This window comes from Musa acuminata, chromosome BXJ1-9, assembly GCF_036884655.1.
Source record: "Musa acuminata AAA Group cultivar baxijiao chromosome BXJ1-9, Cavendish_Baxijiao_AAA, whole genome shotgun sequence".
Lineage (NCBI taxonomy): Eukaryota > Viridiplantae > Streptophyta > Magnoliopsida > Zingiberales > Musaceae > Musa > Musa acuminata.
The window spans coordinates 676750-704270 of record NC_088335.1 but is presented as its reverse complement, the minus strand read 5'-3'; the positions used below and the strand labels follow the sequence as shown (position 1 = coordinate 704270).

Here is a 27521-nt window from a genome sequence, read left to right as displayed (position 1 = left end):
TCAAAATAACTTGATCTGTGCATTTAGTTATATGCTGAGATTTCCAATTGAAATAGAATCAGTCCTTTGTGCCAAACATTTAAAAAAAACTTATTGTTTCTTTCATGATGGAAAAACGAAGTTGATTCTCATCCTATACAAGGCATCACAAGACTTCTTCTCTAGTTAGGATTAACAGCTAATACAGTTGAAAGTTTGATCTTTTCTGATGGCAAGACTGGAGATCAAAATAATAATATCTTGCTGACGTTGAACTTCAAAGAAGGTAGGCAGCAGTAAGGCTCTTGGGGAATAGCTTTAACTTGGGACAGGCTCAGCTACTCTAACTGTAAAATCTCAACTGATAGTGCACTTCAACAGTTAATAGTTGGACTGAAAATTTCTCAGTCATGCAAGAGGAGTGAAGTTAATTAAATAAGTGTTGTTCAGTTTGCAGGTCTAATGGAGAAGCAATTCAATAAAATGAAAAATATTCTTCAAGAGCTAGCACTGACATGGGCAATTGGGGATTAAAGAAAGAGAAATCGGAAAAGATAATGCTTCAATGCTGTAATGGATAACAGACGTATATGAAGCATACATCGTCCATATAGTTGAAGTTGGGTCTGGAAGAAATAATGTTATGGAATGCAGTCTGAGGCCATGTATGCATATATGGTCATATGCCTGCATCTCATATGGCTTCTGTGGCCACAATATCTGTCAATTACATTTCAGAGGCATTTACATGTGGTTGCATATAATACACAACTATGTGACTGCCTTCGCAGTCCATTTAATTGTATGTGATTGTTATATGTGGTCTATGTTTCTCCCTGTGCTATTATGTCTAATAGTACAAAATATTTAACAGTATAAGACATTGTAGATGGAGTATTTGAATAATCTGTAGCTTTAACTTTGTGCAGCAACATATCACTAAACAGCTTTCCGGGTGTCCTTTGATTGAATTATATATTAGTCAAATATTGTAATATCTACACATAGCCATTTGCATATGCATTCACAGAATGCATGTGTGCTATGCAGTGACTTGACCACCTGTATCCAATGGCTTTCTTTAGAACATGGTGACAAAAATGCACAAATTGACGAGTTGCAACACCACCAATGTTTGTCCCATGTCTCATTGAAAAATGTGGAGGATATGTGTTGGGTCATCAGTAACCAACATAAAACTTATAATCTCATAGGCATGGATCTTAACTGTTTACATGATAGGGGCAGGGCTGGCTAAGTCATCATCAAAAGTGACATGTGACATCTTCGTGACCTACATGCTCTCGAGTGCAAAGGATGGACTTGGAGACCACTCGGGAGTGACCCCTCATATCAAAATTTGAATGGTGGAAAATAGAAAAGAGTTCTCACATTGTTCTAGAGTAGTGAGTATAATCTAAAATCATAGGAAAAGGCTAACAATTTGGAAAACGAGAACACTTTTAAGGAAAAGTCTAGTGATGATTGATGCAATGATTTCAACAAAGATTAACATAATTTGTTTATAGCAAACTAAGTGGTAGGGAAAAACGTCAGGAGAATGATAGTCCTAGATATAAAATTTGGTATGTTGAAAATTTTAAACATAAAATATTGTCAATATTATTATAAACAATAATATTAAGGATAATGGATTAGAGACAAAAAGATGGGTACAGAATTACAATTTTAAAATTTGTACAAGGAGAAGTGATATTAAATGTTATATGTTCTTATGTCTCTCAAATAGGCTAGGTGATCAAACACAAAAAGATGTCTTAGAAAAAATTGATAGAATGATTAAAGAAATGCCTCCACTTGAAAAATGCTAGTCATGCTTGATGGATCAGAATGTTGATTGGTTGAGAAACAAAATATGCAAAAGTCAATATAGTTTAAATAAGAATATTGAGGATGATGCATGAAAGTTACTAGAAAAGATATTTTAAGTAATTTTTAATTGAAACAAATTAGATGTCTCCTCAATAAAGAATAAAATGAGAAATTTTCATTTAAGATGATATGAACATATTTGAAGGAGACTTATATGTGCAATGTTAATGAAATGTGAATCAATTAGGAATAGTGGGTGTAAGGAGAGGCAAAATGATACCTAAGAAAACTTTACTAAATTCGATAAAAGATATTTGAATCATATTTTTCATTTCAGATTGGTAAGATTGATACTGTATTAGTATTACAACATTATTATTTTAATTTTTTTGGAGTGATACCAGGAAAAAATCCATATAGGCGACAAAATATTTTGGACTTTACAAGTTGTTGGGAACTAAGTTGAATGATTTGGTTAAATGGTAGATAAAGTAATGGAAAAAAAAGTTATTTAGGTATGACAAATGATTAAAAGACCAACATTTGGTGAGACGCTCAGTTACTTGTTGACAAAGAAAAACAAGCCTCTTGTGTATTTGACAAATCCAAAGTTTCAAAGAATATAATGAATGGTCATTGACATTTACATCTTGCAGTAAATAATCAAACAATGGTTTTATGGAAGAGATAAAAAAATTCTGATTTCGAAGGAGGATGATCAAATTCTGTGGACTAATAATAAAGATTTCTCCATCAAGGATGCTTGGAACAAATACAAGTTTGGAAGTTGCTGACTAGAAGAAACTAGTTCAATTAAATCAAAATTAGAAATGACCAATTTTTGGTGCTGAAGAAACTTTATCAATTGCAGATGATGGTTCAAGCTTGATTCAACCTGATTAGTTTACACATGTATCAGGGATTTAGCTTTTTTCTTTGGAGGGTTTTACCATTTTTGGTTATGGGAGTTTATTGTGACATTGTTCTAATATGCTATACGAAGTACTTTGGTAGTTGGTTACCATCACTCTAGTGACAGGTTGAACTTTTGTTGTGAGTCTTGAGCACTGGTCGAGAGATGAACTAATATATATATCATTGTACTTCTTCTGTTTCTTAACAAAATTTCAATCACAGATCCTAGGAAAAATAGCAAAAAAAAATTATTTTAATGCATGAACAATTAAGCATAGCTATAATAGAGGATAAAATGAGTAAAATCACCTTTAGATAGTATGATTGCGTTTTGAGAATATCTGTATATATTTGAGTTAGACGATGTGATGGTCATGAGACAGTATTAGTGGCATGAAGAGAGATTCTAAGAAGACTTTACTATCAACTACAAAAGGAGATTTGCATGCTCTTGATTCAACTAATTTATATTGCCTTCTAAAATGTCAATGACAAAAAAGTTTCATGTACCCGAACTCTAATAGCTGGGACGTTGTCTTGTTGTTGTGTTCATTGTTCCAATATTCTGCTGATAGAAAACATATTATGTATTCTGAACAATGTATCTTAGCTACTTGTTTAACTTTCAACTGCATTAAATTTTGAGAAAGTTATTCAGTAGAAAGATGTACACCATGTTCAAAAAAAGTCAATTTCCTAATAGCAAAATCACTGCATTAACATTATGGTTTCCTAAAAAATAATACAGTTCTTTCTTCTTTATTATCACTAGAAGCAACAATATTTGTTCACATTTGAAAAAAAAATCAAGAAGCACCAAAATTAAAAACCATAAGATTAAAAAGAATTTAGCAGAGTTAAGACCAGTTACCATAATCCACACCTTCCCTCTTCATCAATAGTCCAATAACTGTCCTAATTGTAATTTATGGAATGCCAATTTGTCCTGAATCTCGGGCTGCCCTCGCTCTCACTGCCAACATGCTCCGCAATGTTGAAGCTTTCATCTCACAGTAAAAGTCCTCCAATCCCAAATCTTCCCCATAGTGTTCTAAACCCATATGGTTCTCATTGCTTACATCAGATAGGGCAGAGTAGTCCTCCCTCATCAGCAACACATTGTGAAGAATAGCACAAGTGCCAATGCATGCCACAGCCACCTTAAAATTCTCCTCTTCTCCTAATGAACTAAGCACGCCCCAATTCCTCATGCTGCAAACCACCCGAAGCACAGGCCGGCACATTGATTGATGAACGGCATTGAAGTCCTCTTCGCAGGAACCACGAACTGGATCAGCAAACGGGACCATCAACCAAGGCAACAGAGGGTAGCGGCCATCCCCAACCAAGTACTGTGTTGCTCCCAGCAATTGCCCCTCCTGCACATCCTTATAAAGCGATGAGCACTTGAGAACGCTGGAATCTGTGCGATCCCCTCGAAATCCAGCAGCAATGTGTATGATCCTCGATGAGGAATCGGCCACGATCTGTGCAGCGACGACAGACTGGCCACGTGCCTCGAAGCGAGTGCAGGCCATGGCACCGCAGCAGTCGGGAAGGCCATGGCCGACTGCCTGGAATCCGGCGGAAACCGTTGTAAGGTCCGATGGAGAGGGAAACGTGAGCCAGAAACGGAAATTGGTGCAGAGCACGCGGCAGAGATGCTTGGAGCAGAAGCGCGCGGCTGACTCGGGCACCCCGAAGCGGTAGGCGAGGTCAGGGTAGGAAGCACCGGAGGCAAGGCGCGAGAGAGCGATGGCGAGGCGGGTGGGGCCCGAAAGGCGGAGGGCAGAGCCAGCGGGGTCGCGGCAGTCGAGAAGGGGATCGAGGAGACCGGAGAGCCACTCGAAGGTGGTGGACGTCATGCGGAAGCATAGCCGGAAGTGGTCGGGGCCGCGGCGTGGGACGTGTAGATCCGGTTGGTGCTGGTGGCGCTTGCGCTTGCGCTTGTGGGGAAGGAAGTGGACGGAGGCGGCGATGTGGGAGGAGGAGGAGAGGAGGTGGAGAAGAAGGGAGAGGAGAGGGGCGAGAGGCGTGGGTGGGGAGGAGAAGAGGAATAGAGGGAGGTTGTTGCGATTGGGGACGGAGGCACAAGGGTTGGGATGGGGGAAGGGCAGGGAAAGGAGGAGAAGCGCTTGGGACACAAGGGAGGAGACCAGAGCAGCCAGCTGCTTCGGGTCCATCCCAGGCCTGCGGCTTTTGGTTCGGGTTGGGTTGGGGGAATTGGGCGTGGCTTTGAAGAGAGGGTGGGGGAGCGGAGGGTGGTGGGAATTGTTATCTTTTTTTGCTTTTAATATTTCCTTTTGTTTTTGTTTTTGTCTTAAATACTCATTTAGATCAATCATTCGGTGAGACACAAATGCTTCCTCGTATGGAAGGAACGTCCGTATTGACGCCTATATTATTTATTTGATGACCACTGATCCGTATTAGTTGTACACGACAACTGTCGTCGATCATTTAATTTATGCTGGCTTTTATTTATTTTCTAAACATAGAAAAAAAATATCATATGAAATGTTGTGCATGTCATGATTGCCGGGATTTGATCCAAGTGTGCAACGTCATCAACGTGGCTTTTTGGCCGGAGAAAGTCAACGGTAAGTCGGGACACCATCTATCCAGTCAATCCAAAAATAGTCTAAAGTGGAGAGAAGGAATTCTGACTTTGATCTTTTCGAATCTCAATCCAAAAATAATCCGGACATGATCGACGGTCAATTGTACTTGGTCTGTTAATGATCGTCAATGCTCTAGGTGATAGGCTCATACACTTAGCGTAGGCGTCGACTGACCTATATGACTTTGTATGTCACGTTGTGTCATTTTGTGCCTTCATGAGTTGCTGTGCATTATGTGGCACCACCCTATACAGCCTTTGGTGGTGCGAGCGCAATTGATTGTCTCGTACGATCTATGTTGGCGATGCGAATGTAGTCGACTATCTCATACGGGTTTGTACTGGTGATGTGGATGCGATCGATTGTCTCGTATGGTTCCAAGGTGCCACGTCGACGTGCTTGCGAGCGTCATGTCAGTCTCAGGGTACCACATCGACTCTTACATGACGATCGAATACAGTTGAGTTACGGGGGTGATGCTAGAATATACCCTATCAATCATGAAATGACTTTAATCTTTAAATCGAGTTTGCAATCAAAAGTAATTAATAATATAAAAAAATTTCATTTGAGTCCATGCTCTCTAAAATTTTACTTGTGTTGTCTTAGTAAATATTCTTTTAATTTGTGATTTCGAAAAAACAAAAATTATTTAGATTTAATTTGTGAATGATTATTACTGGATCCAGCGATCGATAAAGAAGGTACGGAATCCATGGAAGCATGCCCAACTGATACAAGATAAGATTTCCTAGAAAATCTCTCTACTCTGTTGAGGGAAATCCTCTATTCTAAAATCTCTCTCCTAATGGGATATGTTAATGTATTCAAGCTAAAGTTATTTCAATAAAACTTCTTCAATAAAACTTCTTCACTTCATCACTACAGCTTATTCCTCTACTATAGCTTTCTCCTCTATTACACCTCTATTACAGTCGTTGCTGTCGCAATCGCAACAACAGCAACAGCGAAAATCCTCTATTCTGTTAAGGAAAATCCTCTCTCCTATGTATAAATAGGAGAGGGATATGTTAATATATTCAAGCTAAAATTATTTCAATAAAGCTTCTTTTTATCTTCTATTATTTTTATCAGCAACTACGTAATAACATATTCCCGATTGATGATTCCCTTTTCACTTGGAGTTTTTACAAGAGCTATAACGCCACGCTCAGAATCATTTACATTATCATTATTAACGATGTTTGCTATTCATCCTTCTAAACGTGATATTATTATGGCAAACTAATCTCTTTGGTGGTGATTATAATTTAATAATTGAAGCATTATAAAAATAATTGACAAGAATTCGAACAAAATAATCCAATCTATAATTTTTTTTAATAGAAAAGCTTTCAATTAGTTAACCAGTTTATCATAATCTTGAGACGAGTGAGTCCCATCCGCCTTGCTTCCCGTGGAGCTTTGAGCACTGCAACCCCCTCGACCTTAATCGGTAATGTTTCAAAAGAGGCAATGCCATTTGGAGTGAGTGAAAGATCAAATCCAATATTGCAGCATACCAAAAACCGATAAAAACACATTAGCAGTAAATTATACTTATAAGAATAATTTTTTATAGTATCAAAATGCTACATAAATCTAATGTTTATAAATATAGGCCGATACGAGATAGGAATATTATCTTGGATTCTCCGATCCATTACTTATAAGCTTCCTAAAACCCTTCTTAACTTATAAAAAGTTAAGATGATTTTTTTTCATCATAAGAAAACTCTTGATTTATTTCTTATATTGGAAGGTTCAAGTGGTCTATACTTAATATTTAAGATCGTAACCCGTAGAGATGAAGGTATAAGTATAATTTTTTTAAAATTATGATATCATAAATTTCAAGATCTTTTGGACATAAATATTTCGATAATAATTCAAGAAAAGAACATCTAATCGAATATACTAGATGTAGTTGATAATATAAAAAAAAAGATTTTTTAATTTCACTTGTTTTATTTGTTGATTATACCCAAGTCCAAATAAAAAAAATGAGGCATGGTAACATAAAATTTTATCAAATCTAATACAATGAATTTGATAAAAGAAAAAAATAAAGCAAAATAATTGGGATATAACTAATATATATGTATCATTTTTTATCCTTTTTATTTAGCTTGCAACTCTAATGGGGGCCAAATCATATATCAAACAGTTGAAATGCATAAATAATTTAGGAGTTTCTTGAATTCTTCACCAATGCATAATTTCAAACTTAAGTATAAAAAATAATATATAATTTTAAAAAAAATATTACATATACAATAATTTACTAATTAATTTGAATATCTAAAAAAACAAAAAAAGTATGATTAAACATAAATTTTTCATAATAAAAATTAGAAGTTAAGTATAATAAACATGGCGATAATCTCCGCAATTCACTTTCATCGGACGTGTCCTCCAATTATCGTTGAAATGCTTCGAGTTCCTATATTTGTTGGACATAACATTGATTTGCTATTTTCTAATTCACAAGTAAAGGCTAATAATGGTACACTTACATAGGATTCTTCACACGGTCACTGAGATCTTTCAAGTACAAGACAATTTACTCATATATGGCCAAGTCATATTTTGCACGGTAACAGACGAGAGTTATGACACAACAACACGCTTTACTAGCAGTGTACTAACATTTCATGTACTGTACAACGACCCTTACTTCACAATCAAGAATACTTAATAATCTACAAAGACTTTTGGCATTCATGTATTATTGATCATTGTACTTGATATTTCTTAAAGTATTTTGCCTATAACACAACACAGGTATATCTTTGCAAGAAACAACTATCGATTCTACCTCACTATATATATATTGTGCATATTATTAGTAATTATCAATCCACGCGCTAAATTAATTTTTTTTGTAAAACATTCTACTAACGTATTTAAAAATAATATTATTTTTTTTTATCAATTTTTTATCGATAAATAGATAGTAAGATCAGGTGATCGAATCTCATCTTTGTCACTTACCATTCAAGAAAAATATCTATTAATGCTTTCATCTATTGTTAAACAATTGAAATTAGTACTCTAATTAAAATATTATAAATTAAATTTTATAATAAGAACCTAACATTTATTTGTGCACACCAAACTTATTCATAAAATTTTCTTGAATTTTGGGAATTACCTAAATTATGACAATTTTGTCTTTAAAAAAAAATAAATCTAAATTTTATAAAAAAAGAAAATTCATTTTTAATACAAATTTATGTGTTGTTTCTTGCTCCAAACAATGCCTTTAAAATTAAAACATAATATATTAAACCCTTTTAAAATTAGATCTAAAATTCCAAAAATTTTGTTGATATTGAAGGAAAAGGAAAGTTGTATTTATAATTTAGAACCCCTCCTTTTTTTGAAATTTAAACTATTTCATTAAATGACGGTAGCATCCCAGGAAGAATCCGAGGACGTGAACGGCATTACCGAGGACACCGGTGGTAATATGGTCATTTCATCCGGTCTCTCGGCTTCTCCTCCCGTCCCCGCATTCAAATTTCCTCCGCCTCCGCATTGACTCGTCGTTTTCCTCCACGTTCCCCCCTCCGCCGTATCCCCGCGTTCGCCATCATTAAGAGCGGGATCTCCCCGGTGGCCGGAGTCAACTCCCGGCCGCGCCGTATCCTCTCGTTCCTTTCTTCCTCTGTAGCCTTCGTGGAGCCATGGACGACGAGATGGTGGAAGCCGTTCAGGGGGTATTCGTCTGCTTCGAGGTCGATCTCGATTACGAGTTCGACGCGCCGAGGTACTTAGACTTAGGACGGGAGGAGACGCCGGCGGAGGCTTGGGCTGCGGAGCTATGGTTCGATACCGCCGGGAGCTACCCTCCCTCTCGTACGTGCCGTTTCGCCGATGCGCAAAACCCTAATAGTTTGATCCATTTTTCGATTGTTTTCGGTTTTCGGTTCGATCCTTATGTTGCTTCGTCGGTTCTGGTGATTGTTGCGAATGATTCTGTTGTCATCTCTAGTCGTCTATGATGTGATGTAGTGTAACCTCATTTCTCTGTGCCCTATTTCTTGGCTTAATCTGGGAGTTTGAGGTCGTCAAGGTTTAGTTTCGGGGAATAACCTCTTCTCACAAGTTTAAGGGATGGAACATGTAGGTATTGAACAGCTGGGATTAATAAGGGGATTAATGCACGTTTGCGTTCGGATATGTCGAGACAAACATTTAGATGCGAAGGTGCCTTCTTTTCATTGAGAAGGCATATTTCTTATTCTTATCAGTTTGACCTTTTGTCTTTCTGTTAGTAGTCAGCTAAATAACATTATTATTCTTTGTTCATCTACTTGTGTCTATTCATTCATCTTTTAAACCAGAAAAAAAAGAGGTAAAAAGAAGATGGTTTCCTGCACTCCAAATGAGACAGCTGGCTGGTCGTATTGGATTTTGCCTATATTTGGGGGGTTTACCTACTGATCACAGGTTTTTTTTCAACTTTAGAAAATTTTAGAGATAACATAAAAGCACAAGCACTTACAGAACATCTTGGAACAATTTTTTTTAATGCAAGTCAGAGGTTATTTGATCAGTAGATTTGCAAATAAAGTCTACTAGCTAATAGAATCCATTAAAAGCAGTCGAATGATTAATTCTTTTGACTGTTCTCTTTCAATATGACATGGCTATGTCTTGTACTTGAATGGAAAGTTATCTAATAGACTAATACAAACAAATTATTCCAAATCTAAAACAAACTGTTAGAGGGTTTTTGTCTTTAGGAGTTGAAGACATGCTTGCAACATTTGGTGCTTTTATTGCGTTATTGTGCGACGTGACCCATCAAAAAATGATAGCACACTGGCTGGATAACATGTGGGCTTCCTTCAAAAGAATGAGGACCATGAGTTCACTTTATTTTTCCTGAAACATTCAACTAAGATGCTCTGTTTATAGCAGAAAGCAAGCGAAAGTAATTTTTGGACAAAGTGCAGGATCGGTGGTTCTCTCTTAATTAAGATAAAGTAGTTTGAAGACTGTCCATTTGTTACTGAGTTTGGAGCAATATTCAGTTGATGCTTGTTCTGAGCTTTATACACTGCTTATGCTCTCTTGGATTCTTGATATTCATAGCAGAGTTTGCCTTTGTCAAAGACTGCAAATTATTTTTCAATACAAAATCCATCCCGTAATTGTTTCCATGATATTCTACTCCCTTTCTATTCTAATTGGCTTTTGTAAAGTTATATATTTGATTTATTTGTTCTTCATCTTTCTCAGCTCTGATAGTGAAGTTATTTTTGGGAAAAGATATACACATAGCAGCTACAAGTACCAATTCAGATCATGAAGATTTGGATTATAAAAATCCGGATGGTTCTCATGCAGATTCTGCTGCGCCTGAATTTATGGTTAATGACATTGATAGAGGTATTCTGTCGGTGAATGCTATCAGCTAGTGATATATTAGTTGCTCTAATTTTTCTTTCTTTTAATGCTAGTACTTTTTGATAATTTATAGTACTTAGTTACTTTCCAGTTTAAACAGGACTTTGAGATTTTCAAAGGAATTATAGTAGAGGAATATAGATGGAAACTTTCTTTCTAATCGTGCAATAGGAAATGGATACAAGTAGATAAGTACACACCTGAATACTAGTTAAAGAACACGAGTAAAAGTGAAGAGATTGAAATCGTGAAGAAGCATAACATTTGGTCTTATGATAATTACATGGGTATTTCCAACTCATAGGAATAGAAGATATCAGTTTTTTGGGTTCATTTGATCATTTCTACTTTTCAATTTAAGTAGTTAACACAACATATTCATGCTTCCGTTGCTTTTGAAATTTTACTGGTTCCCAATGTGCTTAATAAAATGTTTTGTGTTTGTTGCTTAGGACATACATTCCACAATTCTATGCTGCAAGGTGTATCAAAACTTGACCATAAATCTACTTTTAAGAATCCTTTCTCAAAAAGATCAACTTTGATGAAGCCTACTGCAAGTCAATTGGCCAAACAAAACCGAGCACGTGAAGTGACGTCAGTCAGCAGGTATGCCTTTATATTGATGTTTACATTTCAACTTCATAACATTTCTTCATCCATCATGGGCAAAAAAATGACAATTTTTGTTTGGAAACATTATCATGTTCGGAGTGACCATTAATTTCACTTTAATATACTGTTAGTTAGAAGATTTGCCTTTGTACAAGATTCAATCCAGTTTCTACATTTTGTGTACTAGACCTGTGTCAGGTACCAGACCCATGTCAGTCCCATGGCTGGACCAGTATATGTCCGGTTTGTTTTGGCATTCCAACACAGTATGTCTGAACATGCTGCGGTATAAAGATGATAGGAGGAGGAAGAGGAGGGAAGGAGGTGGCAGAGAGGAGAAGAAGAGTACTGATTCTACTAGAATCAGGTGTGCAGCATGACAGCAGGCGCTGCATGATAGTGTGCAGTGGGTTGCGCAAGAGAGAGGCACAGGGAGAGGGTTTATTGGGTCTAAAAAAAGATAAAAAAGAACCATGACAAACCTATTTTGCATGCGGACTCTTTGAAATTAGGCGTGTTTCAGTCCACAGCGACCAGTATGTACAGGGTAGTATGTATTAGACCGCCCAATCCATTGGTTCTTCATTCACTCTTTTGCTTTCTTTCACTCTCAGTATCATTTTTTAATCTCAAATATTACTAGCTATGTTCTGATTCTTTATGGCAGAAGGTATTGTAATAACCCTTGTTCTCGACTGTAATGCTTTCAAGATTTTTTGTTTTTTTTGGTGAAAGTTGAGTTTTATCTTCTATTTCTTTCATTCTCAGGTTGCAGAAACAGTTACAAGTTAAAAAAGAAAAAAGATCTGAAGATTCAAATAATTATACTCTTCAAGCTACCAAAAGGCAGAGATTGGAGAAAGGACATTGCTGCAAGGTGCTTTGTAATTTTCTTTTATAAGCAACAAAATCATCGTTGACATGCTTTTAGGTAAAATTAGTAACATGACATCATATCATGAACTAAGAATGAGGTAGACTTGCACTAACTTTTGGAGTCTACTTTTACATAGTTTCTGTTGGACTTAACAATGAAAGCCTGAAAAGTGGGTCGATTATGTTGGCCTTTATTTCCTACACCCAAATGGAGCTGGATAGTCCTTCAGAATCTGTGCATCCTTGGCACATCAATATTGGAATCTGATTTTTTCTATATGAAATTTAATGAATATTATGGTGTATTAGATGCATCTAGGCAGACATGTTACAGTAAGAAAGTGGGCATCTCACTGGTTTTCTTGTTGCAAGTGCCCTTTGAGTTGTTCTCACTTCAGTCGCAAGAATCAGAGTCATTTCCTATGACAACTGAATCTGGCAGAAGATCTCCTCTCTAAACCTTTTTAAAATAGCATTCACACTAGTGCACAACAAATTTTAAGTTTCAAAGGCGCAAAACTCCAGTATTTCATAGTTGCATTGAGCTTACTTAAACAAAGATGACAACTTAGATCAGTTTAAAAGGGTAAACCCATTGATGTAGACTAAATGATACCACTATCTTTGCATGTTAACCTGTCAATAGGAATGTAATAATACAATCTTTACCCTTAAGAAATCCTACGGTCATCTTCCACATCAGATGAAAAATGTGCTGACAGGAATCTCTTATCAATTACAAAGTCGAAAGAGCTGCTGTTTTTTTGTGCTTCTGAATCTAATTGTTGACATATCCAGAAATCCAACCCTCTTTAGTCCAAGAGCAGATAGAAAAGACATCCACGTTTAAGATGAACTGAATGTGTGCATCTTGGTGCATGTGATCATATCAGTCAAAACAAAAGGAGTTATGCAAATGAACTATTTTTGTGCTGGTTCAGTTTTAATCCATTGTTGGCAACATTGTTTTCACTACTTTATTGTAAATGGTGCCTACCATGCTGGGACCCATCAGACTTTTGTTGAGGTGCATTGTGTAGGATGGATAGCATAATGAATAATCATTATATTGTTTTATATCCTACTGGCACCTGTAATGATAAGAAAACTAGAAGGCACTGTTTTAATTGCTTAAAGTGAAAAGAACAGGCAAAAATTATAATTAATATTGGAGACACACCATCTGCAAATTCCATATGACACAGAGACTTTCCTCCTTTTGCCGCTCATTTCATTTTTTGTTTAATATTTTCCCCTCCATCTCCTATATTTTTCTTCAACGTACCTTATTTTTGTACTTCTCTATTTCTCTTATGTATGCTTAAAAATATTCAAGAGAAATGACAATGAAAGCAATTCTTCAGAATATCTTTTACCTAAACCTCTTCAAGTCCTATATTATTAATGTTTGAAGCAGGCGGTTATGGCAAATGCTGGAATGGTGTAGTTTCTTTATTCATAGGATGAGTAATTATATGTCCTTATCCTATGCTTTCTCTTTATGATCTTGTACTTCAAGTAATTCTAATACTTTATACGTGTGTGGTGTTATAAAGTCCGGGAATTTAAATATAAATCAAATTTAATAATTTAGTGGAAATAGCAATTAGTGAAGGATAAAATTGTCCACTGTTTTGGACAGACAATCTAGTGCATTTGGTGATTGGTCTAGTTGGTTGGTCATTAGCATCTTCAATTTTAAAATAGGAAGTTTCCAGTTTCAGGAAGTTTAGGGCCTTTAAACGCTGCCCTCTTATGAAGTGGTAATCATAGTTGTTTTAATATTCAAAAGTTTCTTAGGAAAAATGATTGTAAAACTTAATTATTTTAGAATATTAGTTACACTCTATAAATTTTATCAGTTTTTCCAAAAACTCGGAAGAGCATCCTTCTTCTGAGTCGTGGTTGGTTGACATCTAGTCATTTGTACTTGAGATGGTTCTTTAATTAGTTTATATAAAGATGTTTGGGTAGGAAAGTTTTTGGACCTAATGTACTTTTACAACTACCTAAAAAAGGATAATTTCATTTGTTTCAACATTACCTTTTCCTTTGTCTAAGCTGAGCTTGTTTTTCTTATTTTCTGTCTAATCACTCTGAAAAATTTTCCAGTAGCTTTCATCATCATATCACTTTTCCTACCCTGCAGCCCACTGTATGATGCTCCCTCAGCTTTTGGTGTAATCTCATGTATTGTTGAACCGCTTGGAATTGTTCTTCACTTTGTCGCATGTCTCTGTGTAGTTGCTTTTGTTGAATTAATGAAATGTGATTGTAAATGTAATATGTCAGAGTTACGTGGTAAGCTTCATGTTCATTGCAGGGAAATGGTGTCAAGCAGCAAATCGACTTGTTTCACAAAGTCCCAGGAAAGGTAATTCTTTTGTTGAAAAAAGAATGATGATTTCTAGTTCCTTCTTAAAGCCCTTTTTAAATAGTTGACTTGCATCTTTTTTTTTGAAATTCTTATGATGTTCTTTTAATGTGGCAAAAACATGCTTTTTGGATAATGATTCTCCTTGCCTAAAAAATTCTAGCATTCAATGATATGTTTTTGAAGAACAACTAGCTATAAAATACCTGATTATTTAACAATTCCCTACTTAAGATGTACTTGATATTTACTTATCAATGACGATATCCAGCAAAATGGACTTGCTGATGCCAATAACCAGCTTCATAGATTGAAGCTTACGATACCAAGGGAACCTGAGTTAGAAACTGCAAGAAGGGCACTTAGTTCAAGAGTTCAACAACAAAGGTGATTTACTTTAAATCCATTTCATTCTATTTAATGCATAACTATCTACTAAACTTCTCATTAAATCAGGTTGGATGATGCTAAATGTCTTGTTGAAGGAATGGCACAGACTACTTCCACATTCAAAGCACGTCCTCTAAATAGAAAAGTGAGTATCCTTTGATCATTAAATAGTAGGTACATGAAACAGTTAGTCATGGACTCTGTATTAGTTGTTTCCAGATTCTTGAGGCTCCATCTCTGCCCCTTCCTCAAAAGAGCACTCCTAGATTGCCCAAATTTAAAGTAGGTGCTTGAAACTCTCATTTCTTCAAACTGATTATATCTTTCATAAGTTGTGCAGGCTATTTAGCAATTGAGAATTTAATTTCTAAATTTAATTGTTTTTTCTTGCTCCAATTGCTTTTAGGAATTCAATTTTAGAACTCATGACAGGGCTCTACTACACAGCACAACTTCATCATCATTGGTAGGTTCCATAAATCAGATTTTGCTTCTCTTACGATAAATATACCCTATATATATGCTGCAAAAATGTCTAACAAGTTTGATTAGTTGTTTGCAATCAAAGCTTTGGATATGATGATAAACTTTACTCAATTTTAAGAACATATGATATTATGCTAATCTCAAAGAGTGCTATATGTGCAAATACTGCAGATTTCAAGCAGTCATATTCCTGCTGCTAGGAAAAGTTCAGTACGGATACGATATCAGAGTTCTGGTCACCAGCAACTGCATATGTAAGTATTTCAGACTAACTTCCAAAGGTTCTTCTCTTTCCCATTCCTCCAATAAATTCTGATATTTAAGTCTTTTATTGTTGCAGATAATGCCATAGTTTAGTGTAGGCATAGATAGCATAATGAGTAAATGATTAGCTAGTTCAGTGACATTATAAGCCAAAGACCTTGATGTCGCTTGTCGCATTTATGCAAGCCAATATCTGGCTTGTGATATCATATTAGTATATTGGGCAGATATTGCTGGCATGTATTGGCACACACCACCATCCATGATCATGAATTTGACATTCTGGCAATTTAGCTATACTGAAGGCAAGATGCTCAACAACATATGCGACAGTATGTAGAAGAACGTACATGCATGCATATATACACTATGTTAATCAACTATTTCCATGAACATAATGTTCTCATATGCATTTAAAATTTACTGTTTTCAGTATATTAGTATCTTTTTGGTCAAGTAGGTGTTCTTTGCTGAATGTTTCAAAGTGTGCTTTAGTTCAACATGATCTATTGGATGTTATTATGGACTTTATAAAAATAACTAATTTGAAATCGAATTAAGATATCATAGATTCAGGAAAAGAGATAAAAATACAATCAAATAAAAAATATATTTGCTCAATTTTATCACTCAGAGGTTAAAATCTTCATGGACAGGGCTCTACTAGGGATCAGCTGAATTAACTTCTCTTGGCTGACCCCAAGACATCCTAGGCTGGTAAACGATAGGAACTCAGCTGTTTTGGATGTAGGTCGATTTATGGACTAGCCAATTCTAAAGTGTTACTTTGATGCAAACATCATGAGTTGGCTATTCTTATATAATTTTCCAGTCATGAGGGTCTGCATGCTGATTATTAGGTTGATGATGTTTACTTATGGATGTATTATCGGAGACTCAAACATATATATGCCAAAGGCATTTACTGCCACAATTGTATGAGTGAAAATGAACTGGAAGCAGCAGTTGAAAGCCTGTCATTGTGATCATAACACAAAAAAGCATGAAGAAAAGGCATCGAATTCAGATCAACTTTCAAAAGCTTGTGCTACTATCTAATTTGTCATGCTTTAAATGGGTTGTCATGTACTAGCGCTATTGCATCTTTAAATGGGTTGTCACAATCAACTTAGATTGTGATTGTCCATATCAATTGAATTTATGAACATAATGCATGTCTATTAGTTGAAATCTATATAATGCTTGTCTTGAAGGGATTAGCGATGAAGAAATATGTTTAATTTATGTGGTAGTGATGCAAAACATACCTTGAGAAGGCATCAATGAAGTATGAGAAAGTCATATAATCAAGATTGTCTCATATTGAATCACACTATCTTTAGAGTTGCAGTCAGAAGTTAATTACAGCATCATAATCAACTCGTTCTTTGGTTTGGTCAATTAGGTATTTTAAAAATTACAGCAAATTTTTAATTGAATAGCTGAAAGAGTTGACTTTGCAGAATTTTGTATGGTTCTCATGGGCAAGCTTCGAAATTCTCTTTTTGTTAATTATTAATTTCCTTTTATTTTCTGAGAAACGCGGTATTTGAAATCATGATGCTTACATTTATGTTATTCTCAGCTTGGTCTTTAGGTTTGAATAACCATACTACAAAGCCAAAAACTTAAATTGAGATATCTAACATGACTTTATTGAGTAAGTATTAGGTTTTAATGGGAAATTGTCATCTGAGTGGCCAAGGTCTGATGCAGATATGCCATAGACATGCATACAAATTTTGATTCTCGGTGAAACTAGAGCTTCACAGTCATGTATTTTCATGTTATACTTTCAGGTTTGACATTTAGATAACATAGGATATGAGAACTTAAATTGAGATACCTAACATGACTTTATTGAGTAAGTATTAGGTTTTAATGGGAAATTGTCATCTGAGTGGCCAAGGTCTGATGCAGATATGCCATAGACATGCATACAAATTTTGATTCTCGGTGAAACTAGAGCTTCACAGTCATGTATTTTCATGTTATACTTCCAGGTTTGACATTTAGATAACATAGGATATGATGCATGTAGTTCTTTGCGTTGGCTGGCTAGAACAAATTATTTGATCCATTTATGGAGTGTTGCGATAGGCTCGAACCTTCATTTTTTTAGCGTTCAGATTATTTGATCCACGACTTTATATTTCAATAATCCTTATTGTTTATTTTGTGGATGCTAGTGGGGATAAGCGGACTGCTGAAAGTAAAGACATGCCAGCAGAACTCAGAAATCAAACATTAAATCAAAAGGTACTTAGTAAATGCTCTTTGAATTTTCCAACTATTCAATAAAGGGTCAGAAGCTTAATCTGACCTCTATGCTTTTGCCCATCAATTGTTTTCTATCCACAAGGTAATAAGAATCTTTGGAGATCCAACTCTCATGCAACCTTCGTGCTTACATAATCTTGAAGACCCATTACATTCTTCAACAAGCATCTTTAATTATCATGTCTTTTAGCAGATTTTTGAAAGAAATGGAGATGAGGTTTTTCAAACCACCAAGTGGGAAATAACAGTACCCAAGGTTTGAGTATATTGTTTTTAAATCCTTAAGAGGATAATTTTATTTCATGTTTTGAATTTGAATTTGTTATACTTCTTTATGTAGGAATTCAACTTTTCAACAACAGAAAAGCTTCAGCAGACTCCACTAACTGAACATTTTAACAAGGTAGATTCATGCAACTGAAAACAAGTTTATGCTGTCATAATTATATGCTTTTTTCAAAGTATCTTGATGAATTTGAGGCTGTACACGAAGCTTGAAATATTTTGTTATAGCCAACTGATAACTTTGTGTTGTCTGCCTCTCTCGACTGTTTACTCTTATCCTGTAGCTCTCCTTGACTTCGGAAGCACAAAAACCTACTGCTCTGCCAGAGTTCCCGAGGCCAAGTCATCTAGATACTAAGGTCTTCTTGTCTTAATCTATTTAAGCTAATAATTTTTTTCCCTTCAGTTGTGTTTTATTTTCATAAATATGCATTGAAGTTTATTTACTAGTTTTTACAAAATTTTGGCAAGGACTCGAAAGAAAACTTGATCAATGGTGTACAGAAATAGCAATGGTATGATATTATTGGATAATGATATTCACTTTATTTTATTTCCATGATGTACCTTGGTTTGGAATATCCGCTTGATTTTGAATTTTGAAATCAGATGATTTATGCTGTTATTTTTTTGTTGCAGAGGAAATATGTAATCAGTGGAGAAACTTAAGAGCCTGGAGAAGCATATTTGTCATCACATTGAAGTAATGCATCGATCCCTTTGGTAACCATCTATCGTCCTCATACCACTTACGTGGCCATTAAATAAGATTAAAACCTGAATGATAAATGCTAGCAACTAGAACATGTCACTGTGCATATATTTTTCCTTGTGCTCGTTATATGTGACATTGCGTGTTTCACTTGTGTTTTTAGATTTATTGCACTTGCTTTTATGCACCACTGATTTTCTGTGTGTGTGTGTGTTTTGAGCTATAAACGGATATAAGTTGTTCATACTTTGAAATGTTGGATGAAGTGATGGTGTGTAGTCTCTCTTTTATGTCCTAATTAATCTTCAAGAACAGTATCGTTCAGCTACGTTGTTAGAATAGAACATACTTGGTCATAAACTTATCTTTCTAATTCTTTGCTTTAGCAGGAGCCGCAGCATTTTTGGTAATAGGGCAAGGGGATAGCTGAATTTGTACAGGTTTTATTTGATTTTTTTCAAGAGTTTGGAGTACTGCATTTGAAGATGGACTTACACCTCGACTCCCGGTATAAAGAATTCGTGAGTTGACTCAGCAAACATATGGCTTTGCTGTTCTGCCATATAGTTTTGGTTAGGCAGTCTCTTCAGCTCTTCTCTTTACTGAACCATACCATGGAAAGAAGTTTGAGTTTACATAATTCTCAAACAGCTCAGGAAGCACAGAATTAGAGAAGCGCAATTAGATGGTGTCGTCGACCAGAGGAAAAACAGGTCAGAACTGTACAAAAAGCTTCTGTAATGGTTTCCTTCTTTTTATTTTTTTTGACATTCATGTGTCATACCAAAAGCTTCGAGCTGAAATGTTTAATGTTGAGAGCTTCCTTTCTTCGTATAAATTTAGCAGTTTCCTCTCTCTCTCTCTCTCTCTCTCTCTCACTCTTTGTTTGTGCACATATGTAAGTTTTTTTTGTGCCATCCCGGTTTTATTTTGCTCATATATCAAACTAGACTTTGTTGACGTTCTAAAAACAAGTGACAAGCCCTAGATTTTCACTATTGAATGCCATCATTCACGATGTTATTATTTTATGATTTTAGTGGTAAAACTGTGTACGTTCTCTTTCCAGATCTCGCACTGACGGTTGCCTGGAGTAAGTATTACTCGACGGATCATCATATGATAAGGTACATGATTCGTCTACAGAATATTTAAATCCAAAGTTACAATTATCGACCTGTACAAAGATCATTTTAAGTCAAATCCATTTATGAAATGGGACAAGAAGTTAAGCTTTGGCCTTCAAGATGACTTGGAAGAAAACAACGAAGTAGTTCGAATCACTAAAAGATCCTCTCACGATCTTCATCCAAGTTTGTATCCCCAAAAGATTCTCGCAAATCTGACTTTCGGAATCCACAGATGCGGTCAGATAGGGCCACATCTGTGAGCTAACGTACGTATACAATAGATCTAGTGGTGGTTGTGCAGAAAATACAGAGTCGTTCGTGGAAGATATAGTGGAAGGTATAGATAGGGACATAATATCTTTGTCATAATGACATGGCTTCCCATGTAAATCTGACTTTTGGAATCCACAGATGCGGTCAAACAGAGCCACATCTGTGAGCTCACGTACGTATACAATAGATCTAGTGGTGGTTGTGCAGAAAATACAGAATTGTTCGTGGAAGATATAGTGGAAGGTATAGATAGGGGCATAATATCTTTGTCATAATGACATGGCTTCCCATGTAAATCTGACTTTCGGAATCCACAATTGCGGTCAGACAGGGCCACATCTGTGATCTAACGTATATAATAGATCTAGTGACAGTTGTGCAGAAAAGACAGTTGTTTGTGGAAGATATAGGGGCATAATAATATTCCATGACAAATATCACAATGATTGCATAACAAAACAATTGTTTATTAAAATAGTGCTACACAAGAATGCAAATAGTATGAGTGATCACTTTTAAAAACCTAATACAAATATTAGGATACAGAACTGAAGAAGAATGCCTAGAGACAAAAATCTGATATCAATAGAAGCCAACAAGAGCATATAAAATAAACTCCTTCAGTGTTTGAAGATATTGCTATTCTCCATTGGGTGAGAATAATAAAGAAGAAAATATTCTAGCTTATCTATATAATAAATACCCTGACAGTAGTCCTCTTTCTCATGATGGTAGCACAGAGAATATTTGTTTCAGATCAGCTTTCTTTAAGTTTAGCTTAAGAGAGTTATTTTCTACTTTACCAGAAGCAGAAAAAAATTATAGAGCTTTTATAAAATCCTCTCATTCATACAACAAACTCCATACTGTTTAAGCATAACTATGTGATGAAGTGCATGATTTTGTTATCATCAAGAAAATGGAAGGCGATACCAATTGTATACACAGCCTTTGCCATGAAAAAATTGGTACAGGTATAATAAATTACAAATTTAAGAGTATATATTGAAAAAGGCAATTCTCTGAACATGGACATCAAGAATGTCTAGCTTATATAACATGCCACGATGATAAAGAACTGATCAAGAAATAAAGATAGTAACTTAATTAAGTTAGATGTGTAACAAATGGCACAGTTAAAGTTGTCGGGAAGAATTAGACAAATAATGAATAAATACGACAACTATTATAGTACTCCGTGGCAATAACATAAGGCTTACAGAGGATTGTGAATTGCTAACAAACAAAAATATTAAAGCAGCAAAGAAACAAAACTAGTGTTCCCCTTTATTACCCTTCATCGATACCAACAATATTTGAACTTCAAAATCAGCACATTGAAGCCCAAAGCCAATTCTTCAAGGATGTTTCTCGATGACTAAATAAACAGTTGCCCTAGAAAAAGTACTTGAAAATTTGATTTGCTTAGCAGCCCATTCAAAGATATGGACACACTATTCGGCATTCACCAATGGATGAACTATAGTTTAGTCCATCACTAGATGAGTGCAATGTAAAAGGAGGGAACAGAATCGATGTAACACAAAGTAAAAGTTAATCTATTCAAAGGGAGACTGTTCTCATCGATTAAACTTTCTTAAAAGGTCCATGGTTCAGCAATGTGGATGCACTTGATTATAATAATATAAAAAGAACCACTAGGAAAAGTTAGTCACAAAGAAAATTTGCTGTGAAAAAATGGAAACATAGATGAAGACAGCCATAGACCAGTGCACCATGCCACGTATTCACAGAATATAGTTGAATAGCCCTTTCATAAAAAAAAAAAAAGAGCTAATTACATATTACTCTCTTATACTTGGACCCTATTAGGGTCGTAGTCCTTGTATTTTAAAAATTTACATTATGATCTCTATAGTTCTTAAAGTGAAACAAATAATCTCATTTGTTCTAACGTCATCAGTTGCATTGATAGAAAATACATGTGACATAGAAAATACATGTGACATCACATGCTGGATCGATATAAAAATGATGGATAAAAAAATAATTTTAATATTTTTTTTTATTTTTAACTATATGTTGAAATTACCTTTTTATCGGTAAAGTCGATGAAAACGAAAGAAATATTAAAATTACTCTTTTATCCATCACTTTCGTGTCGATCCAAATATGATGTCGTGTTTGGGCAAATGAGGTTATTTGTTTTATTTTGGATCCCAATATAAATTTTATAAGTACAGAAACCACGATGCTCATAAAGTCCAAGTATAGAAGGTAATATGTAATTAGCCCATAAAAACTTAAAAGAATCTATATCCATATTTTTCTATAATATGTACATAGCCAAGTATTAGATGCCAAAGTATATGTATACTAGTAAAAAAATTAATGCTATAATTACATAATTCTCTATGTTAAAAAAAATTCCTTTAACAAAATTGCAACATTATGGAACTTTGATATGAGATCACTGCCAAGATTGCCAAACTTAAATGGTTAAGATCTATAATATATGAAAATTTGAACTTCTCCAATAACTTGTGGCTATTACTACCAAAGATGAAAATTGCCTTTTTAGGTGATATTGCATATGGCAAAGAAGGGCACATAACAAATGTCTCTATAGTATTAAAGTTACAGTTGCTGTGCCAAACAAAATTAACATAACAGAAAATTTTCAACAGATGGACATTTGCGCCATGCATCTTTCTAAGGTAATCTGGACCGAACAGCTTCTTCTTATTCAAGGTACTTTCTAAACCCACACTTGATCAGCATATAAGCCACCATAGTCTACATACAAAATTTGTGGTCCGGAAACAGAGATTTTTCCAAAGACCATATGTAGTTAGCCTAAGCATCTCAAATGCCAAGTGCACCATGTGCATTGGTGTAATCTGCAAGATGTAGATGAATGTGTTGTTTAACCAAAATAGCAAACTTCCTTTATCAAGATGTTCAAGAAGCATGTTTCATGTACCAGAATAGCAAGTGAATCAACCTATCAAAATTATCTCAGTAGGACAGACCTCGGATGTCAGGATTTTCCTCCTCATGAACCTGATATATAAGTATAACGTGTTTGAACTCCAACGACAAGCTCTACAAATTTATCTGCATAAAAGTTTAAACAAGGATAATACCAGTAGTTTGTTGAGGATAAAAACATTGACATGGAGCTAGAATGAAGAAACTCAAACCTGTGAGGAACCCAATTAGAGGAACTGGGCTTAAGTATTCATCGGTCTTCTCAAGACAGTGCCTGGAGAGAGAAGATGTAAGCAGCAAGCCTAGACAAGGCAATAACGGTATACAAAACTGATCGAAAGCCTGAAAGCAAGTGTATCATTACTTTGTATACTTGGTAAAGAATGGATCCCTCATGATGTAAAGTGCCCACAACAGCTTTCGCCTTTTCAGCTATGTGGCACAATTGATGCCAGTAAACAAAAACAATCACAGCAGTTTAATTCCAATAACATATGATCCTTTATACCAAAGTAACAAACAAAATTAATAAAAAAATAATTTTAATAAATGAAAAACCAAATTTATCTAAGCCACATTTACCTCATATTTCTCAGATGTAGTGAGTTGATAATATTTATCATCACTTCTAGGGCACCGAGTTGTAGAATATGAAAGAAAGCTCATTCCAGCTAGGTCCATGGCCAGTGAAATCAACCATGGTTTCCAAGATTGAATACCATATTTTCTTATAAATAGTACATATATGAGAGGTCTCAGAATAAAAAGCACCTCCCCTGTCACAAATAAACGACTGGAAAGCCCCTTCTGTAACCACAGGTTATAAAGTGTGGGCTTCCCAACTGAAAGAGCTGCAAGAAGAAGGCCCACATCATAACTCCATATTACACATAAATTGTGTTAGAAAGAGTTACTAAATATCAAAGGCCAACAGCATTGCTTGCATGACCATGATAATCACATAAAAAAAATATACCAGAGGCCTTTGAACTCTTGCAAAGCTTTTTTGACCTCATTGGATCTGACACCATTTTTGCATTCTCACCAAACCGGCTCAATGCAGAAATGGCTCTTCCTTCTAGACTCTTAGGTATTGAGCCATGATAATCATGGATACAACCATGCCCGTTACATCCACCGGGCTCTCTGGCATCCCCGATCCCTCCATTATAGACTTCTGGAGCAGCTTGCCTTTCATCCACGTTCACTGTTTCCCCACCTTGTAAGAGCATCTTATATCCGCTATCACGAAAAGCAGCTAACCTCACGAATGCCCTGTACTACACCAAGCCAAGTCAGAGCCCAAAGAAGCAAATGTAAGAACCAAATCCCAAAAAAGATAAACATATGCCGCTACGATCTTACTTCACCGCCTCTGTGACGGCCAGGTAATTCCACTTGCGCCCTTCACCAGCAAACTGCTGGGTTGCAACCTCTACCACAGTCTCCGAATCTTTGATTATGGACAGGCATAAGGACCATGGAAACGTGGACTCTCCCAATCCACGAGGCGGTGTCTTCGTCGGGGCTGTATCGATTATGTGCTGGTTCACGGTACTGAGTATGCCCAAAAAAGCGTACACTGTGAAGGAAATACCAATCCATCAGCATGATTATCCAAAAATGGGACTTCTATCATAATTTAGCTTCGTTATTCAACTGTTAACAAATCCGAGACTTAAGCGCTCTCTTCTGTTGATCACTAGCTTATCAACCGGAAAAAAAATCTCTCCCTCGCAACAAGGGAAACCCCGAAAATAAACACTTGAGCGAGCAGCAGAAGTAAAAAAAAAAGTATGGTATCAGTTCTCATAGACATCATAAAGTTAAAAGACGAGGAATATGTTACCAAAATTTCACAGCACCTGCTTCAGGACCGATCTCTGAATTGGAGAAGCGCTCCGGGAGAACCCACGTTATGCCCTAAGGGCAGCAAGATTCGTACTCGATTTAGCCAAAAACGGAAGGAGAGAAAGATCACTTTTGACACCAGATGAGGTGAAAGTGAAGGGTCATCGAGAGGGTTCTTACATTGGACAATGATTCGAGGAACTGGACGAACTCTCTGTTCTTCCTCACCCAGAGCTTGTAGGCCTCCATGGCGACGCCTCTTCCCACTTCCCCGCGACCACCAGAAGCCCCTTTAATTGCGGACTTTCTTTCATATAAACCCCTACTTATATAGATATTTTTGTATGAGTTCCTTAAAAGAAACTATATTTCATTTATACCCTTCATCTAGTCAGTATTAGCGAATAAACCCTTATAAATTGCTCGAATTACCTATAGATAGTTGTTTACTGGTCCTATCATTATTTTATGGAAATCAGTCCATATAAATCCCTCCCAATTAACTAAAATTTATATTAATTCCTCTCTATATATAATTTCTATTAAAAATTATATATATATATATATTTATTTATTTATCTTATCCATCTCGTCTATATATATTTTATTATCTTTTTATCTCGTAAAGGGATTGATTATTCGACTTCTAAAATGTGTTCATATGCTATATAAAATGCAAAACAAATAATATTGTTAACACATCAACATCAACATCAACAGAAATCATGAATGCCCTTTTGTAATCACCTATGATCATCTTATCGAAACTATAATGTTACGCGGGCAATGCCCCAACTCGTGTCATTTCAGGAATTCCATGAGCCATTCCTGCTTTAAAACCCGTGCATTGCCTACTTATCCATTGTGTCATTCGACAACTACACTCGTAAATCTTATCCATCTCACCTATATGACTTGTGATTGGAGGCGTAAAACGGAGCCCCACATGGAATTGACCTGATTGATGGTTCTACATCCAATCATAAAGCGAGTAGTGGCTGAAGTCACCATCCGAAGTCAATCTTACAATTCAAATTTCATTTCTCTTCCGGATAAAAGCTCTTAAAAAATTGTTTTTTAATAATGAAAACTCGAAAATACCCCAAGTCAATTAAAAAAAGAAGAAGAAGAAAAACTTGACTTTTGTTCTTGCGTTTGACTTGCATGCTTCTCTACATTTCCATCGTTTTCTTGGAGGAATGAGGAACTCAATAGCTCGAGAATCCAGAATTAGTATTAATGGGTGTTTAATTTGCTTACAGATATAAATCTTTATAAACAATAGTTGCAAGCAAAGGAGGGTGTTTGATTGCTTGAAACTGCTATTTATAATAACGCAAGAATTCAGAATTTACATTTAAGTGGGTGTTTGGTTATTTGCTTGCGCCTATAAAAGTTACAAAGCAAAAGAGGGTGTTTAGTTGCTTGCGGTGATATATTTTTCATAAATGATAGTAGCAATTGCAAAAAAAAAACCGAGATAAAATATACCTCTTTTTTATTATGTTAGAGACGAACTTTTATATTGATTATAAAGGGAATATTATATAAAATAATTTATAGGGAGACAACCTCTGATTGTCTCCAACAGCCTCCCTTCGATCTTTTGTCCACATTGGTGCTAAGGGGGAGGAATAACCCATAATCATTTATCTTAGACCCTTGCTCATGTGAGCAAACAGGTGGAGGGGTGATATTATCTTTTCCTTCCACCTTGGACATCACGTGATGGTTACGTGTCGGATGATGATTAGCTGATGGCATACTCCCTATCATTTGTCGCTCCCCAAAAGATGTGCTTTGGAGTTTTTACTAGGGGGATTCGAAGTGTAGCATCTTATTCATTTGACAGCTTATACCTCTTTGATCTATGATAAACCTAGTGACATGTTTAGTTCGTCCAACATGTCTAGTCCACCGTGCTCTTCACATTATCTGGAACGTATTCATCTAGCAAATCTGTTCAAGATCACCTCCTCCAATATTTGTTGGTAGTGATCTATTGAAGACCTGCTAGTTATATCATCAAGGGATGTACATTGGCCGAATGAGGTTAGGTTTTACAACCACCACACCTTGGATAAAGGCAAGGGTTAAACTTCCAAACCTCCGTGCTTTAGGAAGGCGAGGGTTTGACTTTCCAACCCCTACGCCTCAAGTGGAGTTGGGGGTTGGGGGTTGGGCTTCTTAACCTCCTTGCTTCGGACAAAAGCGGGGTCAAGCTTCCCGACATTCGTGCCTCAAGCGAAAGTGAGGTTCAGACTTTC

General features: G+C 35.8%; 3 protein-coding genes across 13 annotated transcripts; 1 reads left to right on the top strand and 2 right to left on the bottom strand.

The window, feature by feature from the left end:
• LOC103996624 (protein ANTAGONIST OF LIKE HETEROCHROMATIN PROTEIN 1) lies at positions 1–4953 on the bottom strand. Its single transcript, XM_065081643.1, has 2 exons — positions 3599–4953; positions 1–340 (listed from the first exon to the last, which is right to left on the bottom strand). The coding sequence occupies exon 1, from the start codon at positions 4908–4910 to the stop codon at positions 3654–3656; it is 1257 nt and encodes a 418-aa protein (XP_064937715.1). The 5' UTR covers positions 4911–4953; the 3' UTR covers positions 1–340; positions 3599–3653.
• A 3948-nt stretch (positions 4954–8901) lies between these two features.
• Positions 8902–20280, top strand: LOC135582721 (protein TPX2-like). 8 transcript variants are annotated; one of them, XM_065081648.1, is made up of 19 exons: positions 8902–9209; positions 10599–10748; positions 11219–11375; positions 12150–12258; positions 14581–14631; positions 14903–15018; positions 15088–15166; positions 15241–15303; positions 15428–15487; positions 15679–15761; positions 17961–18030; positions 18245–18307; positions 18392–18454; positions 18621–18695; positions 18808–18851; positions 18976–19059; positions 19438–19569; positions 19700–19761; positions 20118–20280. In XM_065081648.1, exons 1-15 carry the CDS (start codon positions 9038–9040, stop codon positions 18844–18846), a joined length of 1350 nt encoding a protein of 449 aa, XP_064937720.1. In that variant the 5' UTR covers positions 8902–9037; the 3' UTR covers positions 18847–18851; positions 18976–19059; positions 19438–19569; positions 19700–19761; positions 20118–20280. The 8 variants fall into 8 exon arrangements, with proteins under 8 accessions (XP_064937720.1, XP_064937717.1, XP_064937722.1 ...); XM_065081645.1 differs by having other exon boundaries at positions 19438–19761; XM_065081650.1 differs by lacking the exon at positions 20118–20280 and having other exon boundaries at positions 18818–18851; positions 18976–19039; positions 19438–19885.
• Positions 20281–22966: 2686 nt separating this feature from the next.
• LOC135594178 (peroxisome biogenesis protein 16-like) lies at positions 22967–25535 on the bottom strand. 4 transcript variants are annotated; one of them, XR_010480019.1, is made up of 9 exons: positions 25435–25535; positions 25269–25326; positions 24769–24985; positions 24380–24678; positions 23986–24254; positions 23768–23835; positions 23616–23677; positions 23396–23529; positions 22967–23312 (listed from the first exon to the last, which is right to left on the bottom strand). XR_010480019.1 is itself a non-coding variant. In XM_065084592.1 (9 exons), exons 1-8 carry the CDS (start codon positions 25501–25503, stop codon positions 23468–23470), a joined length of 1104 nt encoding a protein of 367 aa, XP_064940664.1. In that variant the 5' UTR covers positions 25504–25535; the 3' UTR covers positions 22967–23312; positions 23445–23467. The 4 variants fall into 4 exon arrangements, 2 of the variants coding, with proteins under 2 accessions (XP_064940664.1, XP_064940665.1); XR_010480020.1 differs by having other exon boundaries at positions 23417–23529; XM_065084592.1 differs by having other exon boundaries at positions 23445–23529.
• Positions 25536–27521: the final 1986 nt, after the last annotated feature.

Excerpts from the sequence above, each read along its gene's own strand:
- LOC135594178 (XM_065084592.1), bottom strand. The coding sequence starts at position 25,503 with ATGGAGGCCTACAAGCTCTGGGTGAGGAAGAACAGAGAGTTCGTCCAG. Across the intron at positions 24,986-25,268 it reads AGAGATCGGTCCTGAAGCAG|TGTACGCTTTTTTGGGCATA; the intron begins GTGCTGTGAAAT and ends TTTCCTTCACAG. Across the intron at positions 23,678-23,767 it reads TTCTTTACCAAGTATACAAA|GCACTGTCTTGAGAAGACCG; the intron begins GTAATGATACAC and ends TTCTCTCTCCAG.
- LOC103996624 (XM_065081643.1), bottom strand. The coding sequence starts at position 4,910 with ATGGACCCGAAGCAGCTGGCTGCTCTGGTCTCCTCCCTTGTGTCCCAA.
- LOC135582721 (XM_065081648.1), top strand. The coding sequence starts at position 9,038 with ATGGACGACGAGATGGTGGAAGCCGTTCAGGGGGTATTCGTCTGCTTC. Across the intron at positions 12,259-14,580 it reads AGAAAGGACATTGCTGCAAG|GGAAATGGTGTCAAGCAGCA; the intron begins GTGCTTTGTAAT and ends TGTTCATTGCAG. Across the intron at positions 15,304-15,427 it reads CTAGATTGCCCAAATTTAAA|GAATTCAATTTTAGAACTCA; the intron begins GTAGGTGCTTGA and ends AATTGCTTTTAG.